This window comes from Phocoena sinus, chromosome 12 (genome assembly GCF_008692025.1).
Source record: "Phocoena sinus isolate mPhoSin1 chromosome 12, mPhoSin1.pri, whole genome shotgun sequence".
Lineage (NCBI taxonomy): Eukaryota > Metazoa > Chordata > Mammalia > Artiodactyla > Phocoenidae > Phocoena > Phocoena sinus.
In genome coordinates this window covers 81,650,397-81,666,679 of record NC_045774.1, presented here as the reverse complement: position 1 = coordinate 81,666,679, position 16,283 = coordinate 81,650,397, and the positions used below count along the sequence as shown (strand labels likewise).

General features: G+C 37.7%; 1 protein-coding gene across 1 annotated transcript in view; it reads left to right on the top strand.

The window, feature by feature from the left end:
* Window positions 1-16,283, top strand: part of RIMS1 (regulating synaptic membrane exocytosis 1) — a 475,475-nt gene that overhangs the window by 381,092 nt on the left and 78,100 nt on the right. The window contains 1 exon segment of the mRNA XM_032650909.1: window positions 1,132-1,280. Coding sequence (XP_032506800.1) covers window positions 1,132-1,280 — 149 coding nt within the window.

Sequence of the window (16,283 nt, the reverse complement as noted above, 5' to 3'; positions counted from 1 at the left end):
TAGCAAACATTTGATATTTTCACACCTTAGAACGTAAATGCAAAATTAAATTGCTTCATAAGGAACTTAAATACGCAATGTTTGGTCATGTGTCCCTTTAGTTATGTGTTCTTTTATTTTATATAAGAAGTTATATTATCTTACCTTCCAGTACCTAACAATAGAAAATCAAGTATATATTTGTTATTTTAAAGTTGTAGATACTTATATAACCTTACTATTTATTATGATTAAAACACACATATAAAAATAAAAATAGAGACTGTATAAAGCTCTTCACTGTGTGATTCTTTGCACTAAGAGTGAAGTAGAAAAAAAGAGTAGTTAACTGCTTTGAAACCTTCACAAGTTTTCATCTTTTACCTAATGCTTTCTAAGACCTCAGGTAATGAATACTAGAGACAAATATAAAGACACATTTAAATATGAGATATAGTGTATCTTGAAATTTTAATAGGAATCCATTTTTTACTTTCAGCACTTAGTTGATAGTTTAAACCTGAAAATAACTAATTAAGCCATAATAGCAAGAAAGTCAAAGTCCCGTCTTTACCTCCTTCTCTACAATGTCTTTGGCACAATCCTTCTGCTCTCATGTCAGTGCTTTTTTGCAGAGAGATGTGTTTTTTGGTTACATTTGAAAGAATGTGATGTCTTAGCATAGGGAAAGTGTGTAGGTAAATTGAATATAAGTTTTAGACTCAAGGATTACAGACAGATGGAAGCAGTCTACTCCATGGATAGAGTAGAAGGTGAGTAGAATCTGTAGGCAACGATGAAAACCCAGGCAAGGGAAGATGAACTGATGTACTAGAAAAAATAAATAATACAATTCTGAGGTCTTAAGTATGTGCAAATCATTTATTCAGTGAATTTTCCACCCAAGCATTGACACTCTCGTTTTACGATTCAGTCCTTATAAACCACTCCTTACCATTCGAAGGGGGCCGGTTTGTGATACTGGAACCCATGTATCATGCTAGCGTTTGGGTCCTTTTAGACTCCACACCTATGCTTACGAAAGTGCACTTTTGCTTGATGTGGGCTGAGTAGCCGTTAGCCTCACCATGTGTGTCTCTGTTTGCCAGCCTCCGATGACAGAGCTCACGCTCTCTTGTTTTCCATCCTTAGTATAACGTACATACAGATCAGTACCGAAGCTGCGACAGCGTCTCCGCCAGATCCTCAGACAGTGACGTCAGCGACGTGTCTGCCATCTCCAGGACCAGTAGCACCAGCTTCCTGTCCGAGCAATCTGAGCGGCCCAGGGGCAGGACCAGGTGAGTGGATGCCACTGTGTGTACAAACCGGGTAGAAATGCACCGCGCTTCCTGAGTGTTCTCACTCAAACAGAGTTTAGGTCAAGTAGCAGAAACATTTCATTGAAACTGCTGGGACTAGAGTGAGTTCAGCGTCGATTCACTGTTGTGTAACGTTGCCTGGACTTTTTGGTACTTACTATAAGATGGGGCTGTAACCAGAGTCATATTTTAGAGATTGCTCTAAAATTCCTTCTAAAGTGATTAAATCCACAAAACGTTCTTTAGTCCAGTGTCAGAAAGCTCTCTCTGTAAAAGGCCCCATAGTAAATATTTCAGGCTCTGCAGGACAATCTCTGTCTCGACGCTCTACATTGCCACTGAGGTGCAGAAGCTCTGCAAACAAGTGAACACAGTCCTATTCCAATAAAGTTTTATTTACAGAACAACAGAGAGCGGGCTGCATCTTCCCCTAGGCTGTAGTTTGTTGATCATGCCTTCAATCACATAGCAGCTGGTCTGCCTTCAGGTGGATGTGATAACAAAATACACACCCCTCTTTTACAGTAGGGGAGTTGTAAGAAGTTTGCATGAAGTTTGTTTAAATCACCGACAGTTATCTTGATTCTCACAAGACAAATAACCCTGCCGAAAGGGAAAAGACCTCAGGAATCTGGCGCCATTTTCAGTACAGCAGACTCAGTATGGACAAGGCATGTTTTCTATTTGTTCTTAAGTAGTTTGCAGATGTAGAAGTTTCATTGAAGGCATTTTGGGCTTGATGAGAGGACCAAGAAATATAAATGTTCAAAACAGGGGCAGCTATCTTCCTAACATTCCAAAAGCCTTTTATGATCGCACGTTTTGATGATGTATCCTGAGGCATTCCGTCTTCCTGGATTTCTCTGCACCTAGCTCACATGTTGAAGCAAATTGAGACCAATTATCTTACTGTTAATTAACAAGTGCCACACTGAGATTCTGCAGGAGCAATTCCGATCGATCAAGACATTAAGAGAACGTTTTATCTCTATTTTGAATATTCTCAGCATCTGGTCCTAATAGGATATTAAGTTCTCTAAAATTTAAGAAAGAATGAAAAGAGCTGAGGAATGTAACCGTATTGAGCTGCTAGGATAGAGGGGTAAAAACGATTATAATCAATTCCTTTCTATTGAAATATTATTAAGATATTATGTTTCAAAACCTATTCGGTTTAGCAAGAATACTGATAAATAGGGCTTAAACAAAGACTTTTTTTCACTTTTAGTCACTAAAAACAATTTACTCAATAACTACAAAACTGTAAATCTTGAAGTAATTTTATGTTCACAATAGAGCCACGTACCCTGAGTCCTATGCTGTAAAGAATTACTAATTCACAGAATTCATGTTACCAACCAACTGTGAGCATAATATGTGGGTCCACTGTCATTCTCTTGAAATTTCAGGAGAATAGGTTCTTCAAGGAAAATTTGGCTGTATGATTTTTTTTTTTTTTTTTTTGGCTGTATGATTTTTGAGGAAGAAAGCAAAGAACAGAGAAATTGTAGGGGCCTCAACAACAAGGAACTATGATTTTATACAAAGGAAGAGAAAGAGCTTCATGGTAGTGATTGGAGCTAAGGTTACTCTGTGGGAAAATGCTAGTTTATCAGATAACACTCACTATAACTAGATCATGACAAGAAGCAGAAGATAGAGGATTTTTTTGCCTCCTTGATTCATATAACTTTTATTACGTATTGAAGGTGGTGGGGATGGAGTAGACCCAGGAAGAGTGCAAATAAATTTCTTGATGACAAATCTGTTTTCTGAGGGCATTTCCCTGTTTCCGGCTTCCCTTTCCCTTCTCTGTGGTTTAGAGCACATTTGAGCTCAGTTATTTTTACGTAAGTGGATTATGTAAATGCAGTCAGTTAAGCTGATGGCTAAACAAGTTTCCCCTGAAGCTAATGTGAAGAAGTATTTTCCCGTAGTCCCGTACTTTAGATCAGGAATTCTTCATATGTGGTGCATGTTTGATTTCTTAGAACACTTAGGAGGAGCAAAGAGGGTAAGATGAGCTATGGGAGGGGCAGGTCTTCCTTCTTACATCTTTTCATGTATGTTCTTCCCCCTAAATATCCTCGCAGGCGCACGGACACACATGTACACCCCCCCGACACACACACACACGCACACACACACACACACGCACACACACACGCACACACACACACACAGAGTTACTTTGGGTCCACCATCAGCCCTATGGTAAAAACCTGAGAGGAGGGTTTGTGATGAAAAATAAAAATGACATCAAAAAGTTGCAGGCTCTTCAGCTTTAAATATTCCCAATTCTTATAACACTATGAATAATGATTTTTCTCAATATAGTACTGCTTTGCATTTCTGTGGGGTTTTTTTAGTAACTAACACCTGCATAGGTTTTAAATTTTTATTTATTCAAGTTCATGGATAAAACATGAAAAATGTGATCAATATAATAATAGATGTATTTACATTTCATAATAGGTACCAGCAAACTTTTGAGTTCCTATCAAGCATAAAGGCTATTATTTTCCAAGACTTCATGAAAGTATAATATCTAGGCCGCATACTCAAGGAGATTATAGTCTGTTTAAGAGTTTGAAACCTGTTTTTATATCCTGATTCCCTGCACAGCTGACCGTTGAACAATGGTTAGGATAGAATCGGGACTCAAACCCTAGTTCTTTTGATTCCACATATTGTGATCTCTAACTGAACACAAAATTTTCCCCACACTTAGTTTATTTAAAGGTCTATGGACTGAAAATATAAGTACTATATTTATTGAAAAAATCCCCATGTAAGCGGATCCATGCAGTTCAAACCCGTGTTGTTCAGGGGTATATGTCTTCACTCACATCTTCCTGTGACACAGGAAGTGTTTTACTATGCATTGCCTTGGATGGGTTTTCACCTGGAAGTCATTAGAAGGATTTAGAAGACACTGTAGCATCCCCTGAAGACAGTGCTCAGTACGTAAAAGTCAGCCAAGTGTCCACTGTCCTCCTGAAGGACCATAGGGAGAAACCACTGACTCGATCATACCAGTATCATACAGAACCGTAGTGTGTAAAGTACCACATATGGTTTTGACTCCTTCTATCCAAGTATGCTATGAACCAAGAAGATGTCAAGATAAGCACATCTGAAATGAGCAGTGGTCTGCACAGTATGATATATAGGCCAGCATTTCCCAAACACTGCTTGCTACACTTTCCTGTTAACGATTCATAGTACACACTATTGTTCTTAACATTTTGAGACGTTCTCTCTTTGTAACAACGTGTTTATCTTTGCTTATTCCAGCGCATACCAAAGTTATTTCATTCTGGAATGCCTATTTCACAGGGACATCCATTAATGTGTTGCATAGTTTTTGAGTGAAGTTTGGGAAATTCTGTTTTAGATAATCAGCACCCTTCTGCCTAAGAGATAAAAGGCTGTACAGAAAGCTTTAAAAAGCCTGTTTGGGGGACGAATAAAATTAAGCACTTATCAGATGTGTATAGGTTGAAAAATACAAATATATTTGGATGATCAATTTTCAGAATATTAGGAACTCATGGGCCATATTCTGAATCTTTTGTGTTTGAGATAATGATTAGGCAAAAAATACCTTGACCACTTGGGGATGGACCAGCTAGACCATATGTTTCTGTGTGAATTGAAAAAGGGCATCTCTCCTCCCAGATGCATTCTAAATGCTTCATTCAAAATAGCCTAAAACATACTTCATGTTTTCAAAGTTTCTGTATACAGGGAACTATAGTAGAAAAACATACACTATAATGTTTATATTAGGGTAATTAACCTTTTGTAGATATAAAGAATTAAAAGTTATTCTAAAATTGTTGTCACGGATTAAAACTACTTAAAATCTCAGTAATTTCTAGGATGATTCTTACAAGACAAAATCAACACTTAATACTTCAAAATAATAAACATCAATAAAGATTTGAAGTTCCTACTTTTTCAGACTTGTTCTGCACGTGAGTTACAACTTTAATTTCGTATTGGCTTAAATATTCCTCGAAGAATGTTTTCTTATCCAGCCACAAAACATGCAAAGTATATTAGTAGAGGTGGCATAATTGATGATAAAAATGCACATATACTAGAAGCCCAGAAGGAATATGTTTTTTTGAGTTCTCTATGCTTTTTTAAACATCAAAGAAGATGTTCACCTCAAAAAGAGGCTGAATTTTCATGACATAGCTCTGATTTTTTTTTTCATCTTTATCATATAACCATTTCTTTCCAGGCAGACAAATTTCAGATGTTTTATACAAAATCAAGCTATAAAAGCAAATGCAAGCGTAATCCTATAATTGCTCTCAGATGTTATACAGTTTTAGAAGTTCTGTCAAAAGCAACAATTTCCCAGCAGCATTCACGTTTGTGACAAAGGTTTGCCTTGATCTATAAGGTTGGCTTTCTATATCTAAGTGGATTTTGATGCAAATAGTTTTTGGTCTTTTTATCATCTCCTTTTGAAAGAATATTTTCAAAAGCAGTTATCTTTTTCTACATGCGTAGTTTGAAAGACTTGAGAGCTTTTTAAGAGGAGTTGTCTTCTATACACAATTATTAATCTTGCAACTGTAAATTTCCTCAAATCTGGCAGGTGATATCACTAGGCGTGATAATTAGCGTATACTGAAGGAAATACGCTTATATTTATTGGGGGATTTTAAAACATTGTAGGTTAAATTATTTGATATTTTAAATTGTGATAGAGAATGAGTGCCTAGGTTAATATCTTCCAGAAAATCAATCTTATTATTGCAATTATGCTTGAAAAATATTACAGAAAATCCCTTTATTTCACGATAGTTCTTCAGCTCAGCAAGGGAATACGGGATACCATTTAAAAAGAACCTGGATTTTCTGTGATGGCATTTGAAAAATACTTAATTGCAAAATCATTTGAGCAATTAACAGCTCAGAATACCAAAGGAAGCTTTCATTTTATATACTTATTCATTGTTATGCCTACTGACATTGAATACAGTCAGGAGTGCCCAAGAGGGACTTCTTAGAGCTGGCCACACAATTTTGCATGCTCGCCTGGTGTACTATAGAAAAACAAAGTCTACTGAGATCTACAAAAGTACTAAAAAGAAAGAGGAAAATGACATGGAGATTTGATGAGGAGGAGAGAACAAACTGGAACACAGTGAAAGATGCTGGATACTGAATATCCGAGAAAGGAAATATATTTTGGCGATCTTCTAGTGGCTTCTTTTATGGCACTTCTTTGTTTTAATTGTCCAAGGCTGATGAGTGGACCATTATTATTTCCTGTGACTAGATTAAAGCTGTAGAGAGGTGGAAAGACTGTGCCCATGTGCCCTTTAAAAACTCTCTACCTTTATGGTAAAATTACTAAACCATACTTATTAATATACCTTATGACTGAATGTGCCATGCATCTGAATTGATATACCGCACCATATCCGTAACATAAACAAAATACTCTTGACTTATGACTGTAAGTCACACGACAGTCTTTAGAGTAGCCAGTTAGAGCTCTCAGGGCAGGTGAGTAGATTCTCCTGGTGAGGGCGTGCCTTGCAAACCTTTAAGACAGTTTAAGGGGAAGTTGCGCTGGTCCAGTTTGAACAGCTCCAGCCTGCTTTGTTCTTACTGTTCTACTCTGTCAATTCATTTTAGATTTACTAAGATATGTTTAGTTAAATTCTGGGAAGGTCAGCAGAGTATTAGGGAAATGCTTCCTGTATAATAAACAATAAAAACGGTCAGTTATAATAAAGTTTTCAAAATTGAATAGAAACCCAGGATATCTTATGAAGATGGGAGTTATTTGTTGAAATGATCATTTGTAATTAGATCTTAGAGACAATGTCTGTCAATTGGGAAAAAATAACTACTCTACACATGGAGTTGTAAAGTACGTCATGACTTTTTGTTATTTGCAGAAATCTATTTCCCTGTAGCTTTATTTCTTCTCTTAGGATTAAATTAGATCATTTTTAACATTTAAAAGATTTTAAAGAGCATGTTCAATGGAAATTGTAGATAATGATAATTAGAAACTTTTCTTTAATGAGAAAAATAAGTCTTAGTGTGTGTTCGGAAGAGGGTGTAAAAATGTATCTTAGTCAAGCTGAAATAAAATCTTTGAAAGCTCAAAAACAAACCATATTAATAACTTTACTTGTAATACATGTTAATCTATTTGTGATATTGTCTATTTGTGATATTGTCGAAATCATAACTGATTGTGTACAGTGAGTTTAACTTTCCAATTTGATTTAATTATCCTAAAAGAAGTTACACATTTAATTTACTATTCCGTTGTTAAATAAAATAAGAACAAAATTCTCCCTGCTTAATTATTATTTTCCCCACAATATACAAGAAATTATCGATAACTTATGTACTGCTAACAGCACATCTTCAGTGTAATAGATTATTAGAAAGGTATAAAGTTTATACATCTTTTAAGTGCAAGGAAAATAACATAGGTGATAAATCCTAAAGTGAATTGACAATATTAAAGCAGCTTTCAAATACAACCAATTTATTCCCTAGGAATAGTTTTCAAAGAGAAAATAATTTCAACTTTGGGCTTCCAGTTCCTGTTCACGGTACAGGGTATGTTTGTAGCTGTGATCTTGGCTTTCAACACAGAGGCCAGGAGCAGTGCATTCACTCTGGGGCTATGAACCAATGTCCAGAAGTACCAGCTTTGGATTCAGGCTAGGCTCGGGTGTAAGAGACCCACTCCTTTTGCTAAGACACTGACTGACTCTGCTTCAATGCTCTGTAGTTTCCACAGCAATATGAGGGCTTCCTCAAGGGCCACTTATGCCCCCTTTTGTCTTTGATGTGCGCTAATTACCACATAGACCAGCTATGTGAAGGATGCTCTGTGCTCTATTAGCGATCAAATAGCAGGGTGACTGTTTTGAGAGGCCGTCAAATTGTTACTATATTTTTATGCCAAGACATATAAAATGGGAATTTTCTAACAGATTCTTAAGTTTCTATTTATCTTCTGTGTTTATGTGTTTATATCTCCATGTTGGAGAACTGACTGCTGATTATAAACCTGGCAGTATTATGTGGACGGGTAGCTAACAGTTTTAATGGTCACCAAGCATGAACTCTGGTTATCAACGTTAAATACCGGTTCTTCAGGAAAATCTCATATTTCTGTGGTAATTATCCTATTATTTGAAATGGATACGATATCCTCTCACTCAAAACCAGCGCTTCCGAAACTTCACCTATTTCACGTGTCACTTTCATATTTTGCCATGACTACGTAACACATGAATACAGCACACAATATCATGAGTGCTGTAACAGCTCAGGAGTGTAACAGTTAATAATCTCATTTTATAAATAAAATAAAATGAAGCAACCTATTAACTTTACTTGGCAGTAGGCAGTAGAGCTAGAATTGAGAGCCCTGTGATTTAACCTCTTTATTTTTATGTAGTGAATCTCTTTATCTCTAATAATAGTTTTTTGCTTTAAAGTCTATTTTGTCTTACACGACAAATTTTAAACTAGTGTTCAGTCTAACTTTTCACATCCTTTTATTTTTAATCTTTCTCTTAAAGGTTATGAGTTATGTGTGAGTTATATCTCTTGTAACCATCATAGAACTGGATTTAGATTTTCTTTTTTCCTTCTCGCTTGACAATCTGTATCATTTAATTGGCTAACTAATGCATTTACATTTATTTTGTTTTCTTACATATTTGGAATTCTTTCTACTATCTTGTTTTATGTTTTCAATATTTATTATTCTATTTTTTCCTCTTTCCTGATTGGTTTTGAATCAAATTGTTTTTATTTCATTTCTTTCTCTATTATTCTGGAAATTATATTATTTCTATGATTTTAGTGCCTAATTTAGTGTTTCAGGAATATATATTTCGTTAAGTAATAAAATCTAAAAAGTTTAAAATTACTTTCTACTCCCCCCTAGAGGAAAAAAATTGACTCTATACACTTTAGCTCCCTTACCATCCCTCCACCATTTGCATATTTTTTGTCCAGTGTTTTAATTATATTATTGTTTCTTTCTCCCATTATTGGATGTATTTTTTTACAATGCTTTAGAGTAAACCCACATACTTTCTAGTTTCTTTGCTAACCATTTTTCTTGCATCTTAGATCTTCATTTGGGAAGCATTCTCCATCTTCCTGAAATATATGCATTGTATTTTTTAATTGTTTATTTATTTATGCCAAATCAATGCCACCGGTGAAGAGGCCCTTAGGACTTAGAACCCAGACCCACATTGTCCCTTGTTCTCCCAAGGGTCTTGGTTCATGCAGGGATTTCAGTTCTAAGTCCCCTCTGACCCTGGACTCAAGGCTCTAAATTTCTCATCTGCAGAAACTCCCAAGACATTCATAACTCACTTAGGCAATCTGTTTTCAGTCCCCTCTTGGTCTTAGGCCACAGGGATTTTCCTTTCTTTCCTGTGAACATAGGTTTGTATTTAACAGGATTTGTTGTCATTTTCCCATCACTTCTAGGTATTGGGGAGGGAAAGGATTTTCAGAGTATCTCATCTACCACTTTGCTAGAAATAGTAGTTCATATTTAATGTGCTACTATTTTCTTAATTTTTAAAAATTACTTGCTTAAAAGGATAATTTAAAAGCAAAATAAATAAATAATTGTAGCAAGAAGAACTGTGGCCCTAGGGACCTTATCCCAAGTTAGAGGGAAAATGACAGGGCAGGGAAAAGAGAATTGCATCTTGAACTGGTGGTGAGATCTAAGGCACAGGAGGACAAGTGATGGGGGTGGGCAGGGGGGGAGGTGAAGGAAGAAAGGAACGAATGAACCAAGGGAAGAAGGGAGGGAGGGAGGAAGGAAAGAGGGAGCTCCAGCAGAGAAAGGCCCCTTGAATGGTGAGGAGAAACGGAAGCTGGGAACGGATAAATGACATGGGGCAAAGGTAGATTACAGCCCAGAGGCAGGCAGAGATTCTTGGTGGGGGGGGGATTTAATGAGGGAGCCCAGGTGGGCCATAGATTAAGGGAGCAGTTAGTGATCCTGGAATAAAGAGGTCCTTAGAGGCTGCTTTGGACTCAGATGCCAATCTTCGGTTCTGTCTGCTGTGGCCAAGGTGACAGGACACCAAGCACATGAAGCTGGGCACAACGGATGCCGGGGGCCCCTTTATTCAAACGGTGGCAGTGGACCTGGGGAGCATGGCCAGTGCAGGATGCCGACAGGCAAACAAACAAACAAATCAAAACAACAAAAAAACCCAACCCTTTAATATCAGGCCTTCACATTCTATAGATTGATACAAAACCATTTTGCTACACCTAGAAGAATGACCACTGCACCACAGTTATTAGAATTTCATGGGCAGTAAGATAATGAGGCTTGGAATAATAATATGGAGAGCTACTGTTTATTTTACAGTTGAAGGTAGTTTACAAAGATGATTCCCCATCGTCCAACAAAGTAGATGTTTCTGTTTATTTTATAAATGAGAAAATGAGATATCTGAGATTTGAAGAAATTGTCCAGGGCCATAAACAGCAAATAATGATGCTGTCAATAGAATCTAGGTCTTTCTTATCGTAAAGCTCATAGATTTGTTGTTGTTATTTTTCTTTTTCACTCTGCACACCTATCTTTTAAAACTAGTGAAGTTTTTAAAGGCAGAAATAAAGAGTAAATTCAATGCTAAAATGACATCAGTGATAAGACCTGTGAAGCCCAGGGCATATTTAGAAAGTTTCCCATCCCAACAGCCATATGGACAGATGCAAAATCTGCCAAGTGCTAGAGCTTTGGCTCTTCAAAAGGGTTTGGTCCAATAGTTCTCCTCCCTCTGAGGTCCCTATTCTGCAGTGAGTGATGCTGAGAAACCCCAGATGTAAGTGTGTGAGTTTGTGCAGATGTCCAGTTGTTTTCATAGGCTCTAGGAAATACTGAAGTGAGAAAGGCCTGACTGCCGTGAGAAATCACGTAGACTTCATTCCATCCAGAGCCCAGCCAGTCGAGGCTGCCCCGCCCTTTGTCAGCTGCATCCCGTGTAACCCAGGACAGAAGCCTGGTAACAGCCACTGAGATCCTCGGTCTGAAGTGCAAATTTAAGGTGTGGAGAAAACCTTGCTGGAAACGGGGACGGGAAGCCGATGGGGACGGCAGGTCACCTAGATCTTATATGTTTATGGTCGGAGTAGACGTGTATAAAGAGGTGTTATGTATGACAACTGAGAACAACCCTGAGAAGGAGGCCTTATCCAGATTCAAGAATTCTCTGAAAGGCTGCGTTTTACAGACCCTTAGGAAAGATCACTCTTGTGGGCAGAGTTCTCTATGGCCTTTGGCTGCCTCTGTCATCCTGCATCTTCGTTGTTGCCCCCTTTAGAGTGGGACAGGGTTGACAGACCCTCTAGTGTCAGGCTCTGCTCAGAGTGGATGGAAACATGCCCACAGAACCTACCATGTCACTATGAAACCAGGATTCGGAAGGGAACTCTGATCGGTCATTATCGATCAAATCACTGCAAAGAGATTTACCCTTATTTTCAAAACACTGTCAGGTATTATTTCCTTCTAAAACTTTTAACTAAATCTGCCCAAAATATGTTTCTGTATCTGTGCATAAATTCTTGATTTGATTTTATCAAAACGTATAAAAGATAAAGCTATAAAAGACTGTTACTATTTACATTTACTTTAGTGATATAAAATACATGCTCAATGTCTAATTTTAGTGATATGTTTCCCACATATTAAATACTAAAAATGATTTAGTTGTAGTATCACACTTACAGCATTAGTTTAGTCTGCAGTTAGTTGTATCTTTTATGTGAATTAAGTTTCTAGCTCCAGAAAGTGGTCAGGTGTGAATCTCAGATACGAAGAAGGACATTGGGGAACGTAGCCAGATCAAGTGTGAGGAAGTTGAGGGATGCAAGAGGGTGTGGAAAAGGGAAGATTAATATGATTAGTTAGTAGGAAATAAAGTAGGAAATAGATTATATATGCAGAAGTAAACAAAGAACTGAAAATATATGGTGCCACTATCTATCATCTATCTATCTATCTATCTATCTATCACCTATCTATCTATCTATATATATCTATCGTCTATCATCTAGCTATCATCTAGCTATTATCTATCTATCTCTCTATCTTCTATCTATATATCTAGCTATCAGTCTATCTATGTATATCTGCTTTGATACTATCACTAACCAACACTGAGACCTTCACCAAGTACACAGCTTCTGTAGAACTTAATTTATTTTCCTATTTAGTTATTCACTCATTCACGCATTCACCAGTCATTTATTGGATGCCTATTATATGGAGGTAGGATAGTTGATACCTACTGCATGGTGCGGAGCAAACCAGACATGATCCCTAGCTCTGTGGTTTTAAGTGAATCTTTATATATATATATTTTATTATGTGTATAGTCATCTGAAAAATGAGAATCATACCTGCCACTCCTGCCTCACAGGACTGTGTGAGAATAAAACGATAGTGTATGTCAGATGCTCTGGAAGGGTAGTTATACTGTATGATTATAACTCAGTTACTGCATACAAGATGGGAAGGAGTAAATGAGTTACTTTGTACTTTTCAGAGTTCTCCTTACGTGTCTCACAGGCCAGATGACTACCTAGGGTGTGACACGACACCTTTCAAAATCTGGATTTTGATTGTTAATATTCAATTTCTCCACTTGGTTGTGATTTGTGATGAGCTGGATGAATATGTGTTGGCCCGGAGAAGTTCCATTTCATTAACGCGGAGCTTTTTGGAGTCATGCCCTTGGACTGTTGGTGTTCTAAGGAACATTGCTGTCTGCAGATTGCCATGTACATGTTTGAAACAGGAGAAGAACTAAAGGGTGAAGAGGAGACTTAGATAGCAGGGCTCAGGGCTTTATCCTTCCACGAGAGCAGTTTTACTAGTATTTGTTTTATTAATTCAAGACCTATGAAATACATTATTAAAAAATAAAGAGGAAGTATTGCTGCCTTCAGAGCATATTGTAAACCAAATGTGGCACAATAAATTCTGGTGCTATGATTTGCAGGGAAAAAATGAAAATATGAGATCTGGTACTAATTCTTTAGCTACTAAGTATTTTGAATTCAGATAATACCATAATTTGGCCAATGGTTTGTGTATTGTGTTGCAAGTCTTTGGTATAATACATTAAGAAAAAAACTCAATTTCAAAGAAGAGGAAAACTTGCAGACTCTTTGGTCTGTATTGAGCTTAGTTGCTCTATTTTCCTACTGTACACTTTGTTTATGAATCATACACTTGAGATATGAAGTAGAAGAAGTACTTGGGATTGCTTTGGAGCACATTAGCTTTACACAGTATGATACAAACTATCTCAAGGAATATATTTTATTTTCAAACTCATTGCTTCAGCATGCATAGCTAACAGACTTGTAGCTGCTACTCTTGGCAACTGTTACTTTTAATGAATGCATAGTACATACCCAGTGCAGTAAATCAAAAACCCTAGACCTTGAAGGATTCTCAAAAAGCCTTACATGCTAGTTTCCTATAATTAGTGGAAATGTTTTCTAAGTTATCTGAATCATCCAACATAATTAGTGGTCTTCTTTGCTCCTTTGTAAACTAAGACAACAGTTACATCAAGAAATCACTTGTGTGTGCTTGTCTTCAGCTTTATGAATTTATAATTTTGTGACTCATTTATACTATTTTATGGTTCAGAAATAATATGAGAGATTTTTTTATATATGTTTTACTGAGGTATAGTTGATTTGCAGTGTGTCAAGTGTACAGCAAAGTGATTAAGTTGTACATATCTATATCTATATCTATATATATATATATATATATATTCTTTACGATTCTTTTCCATTATAGGTTATTACAAGATATTGAGTATAGTTCCCTGTGCTATACAGTAGGTCCTTGTTGGTTATCTATTTTACATATAGTAGTGTGTATATGTTAATCCCAAACTCCTAATTTATCCCTCCCCCACCCCCTTTCCCCTTTGGTAACCATAAGTTTGTTTTCTATGTCTGTGAGTCTATTTCTGTTTTGTAAATAAGTTTGTGTCATTTTTTAGATTCCACATATAAGTGATACCATATGGTTTTTGTCTTTCTCTGTCTTACTTACTTCACTTAGTATGATAATCTCTAGTTGCATCCATGTTGCTGCAAATGGCACAATTTCGTTCCTTTTTGTGGCTGAGTAATATTCCATTGTATATATGTATCATGTCTTATTTATCCATTCCTCTGTTAATAGACATTTAGGTTGCTTCCATGTCTTGGCTATTGTAAATAGTGCTGCCGTGAACATTGGGGTGCATGTGTCTTTTCGAATTATGGTTTTCCCCGGACATATGGCCAGGAGTGGGATTGCTGGGTCACATGGTAATTCTATTTTCATTTTTTGAGGAACCTCCATACTGTTCTCCATAGTGGCTGCCCCAGTATACATTCCCACCAACAATATAGGAGGGTTCCCTTTTGAGAGATGACTTTCTAATGTTTCACTAGTTACTGAATATTGTACACCAGCTTTTGTTGAACCGTGTGTGTGTGTGTGTGTGTGTGTGTACGCACGCATATATATTTAACTGAATTTATGGTAGACTGGAAATACACGGATATATGTTTAACTCATCATTTGGTCCCTAAGGTCCCTAAACACTAAGGTCCCTAAACATTTCTTAGAATACATAATAGGGCTTCCCTGGTGGCTCAGTGGTTGAGAGTCTGCCTGCAGATGCAGGGGACACGGGTTCGTGCCCCGGTCCGGGAAGATCCCACATGCCACAGAGCGGCTGGGCCCATGAGCCATGGCCACTGAGCCTGCGCGTCCGGAGCCTGTGCTCCGCAAAGGGAGAGGCCATAACAGTGAGAGGCCCGCGTACTGCAAAAAAAAAAAAAAAAAAAAAAAAAGAATACATAATAAACAAATTATTGACTTATTTAATATTTAAACAGAGTAATTACATTTCTTCTACCCCATTATCCACTTAGTTCCCAAGTCAAAAGCTGGAAGCCGCCCTAGTTTTAACTCTCCGCAATCCTCCTCCTAATGCTTTGTTTCTCAATCTTTGAACCGTTATCAACCCCCAAGGAGACTTTTAGATGCTCTCTCCCTAAAGCCCTCCCCACAGGACATTTTAACCTCACAGGTACTCTGTGTTTGCACACTGTGGCCCCTTGGAGGACCACAACCATAGTATTAACTGAGATGTCTTTATCCCTCTCACCTCCACCAAGAGCCAGTGATCACCTCTGGAAGCTTATTACTCACATTGAGAATTTGTGTTCAAATCAGTCATCAATTGTATTGATTTTACTTCCTACATAGAACTCATGATCACAGACCGAAGATTACAGAGGACAGTTGTTTTTTATTCCTCTCTGGTTGCCAACTGAAAATTACCCAAACTTTGTAAGAAAAAGACTGAAAATTTCATCTACTATGAAACTAGGAGACAACTACATCCTTAAATTATAAACTATAGAAAAAAGCCTTCAAATTCAGTGAAATCTGGACTAAAATGAGGAGAAATACCAAGACTAGACACTGACTTATTCAGCGACTGAATATAATGTAGAGTTCTCCAAAATAAATGGCACAGCCTTAAAAAGCCCAATCAAAAATGCGCACCTGGGCTTCCCTGGTGGCGCAGCGGTTGAGAGTCCGCCTGCCGATGCAGGGGACACGGGTTCGTGCCCCGGTCCGGGAAGATCCCACATGCCGCGGAGTGGCTGGCCCGTGGGCCATGGCTGCTGAGCCTGCGCGTCCGGAGCCTGTGCTCCGCAAACAGTGAGAGGCCCGCATAGCGCAAAAAAAAAAAAAAAAAAAAAAAAAAAAATGCGCACCTAGGGCTTCCCTGGTGGCGCAGCGGTTGGGAGTCCGCCTGCCGATGCAGGGGACACGGGTTCGTGCCCCGGTCCGGGAAGATCCCACATGCCGCGGAGCGGCTGGGCCCGTGAGCCATGGCC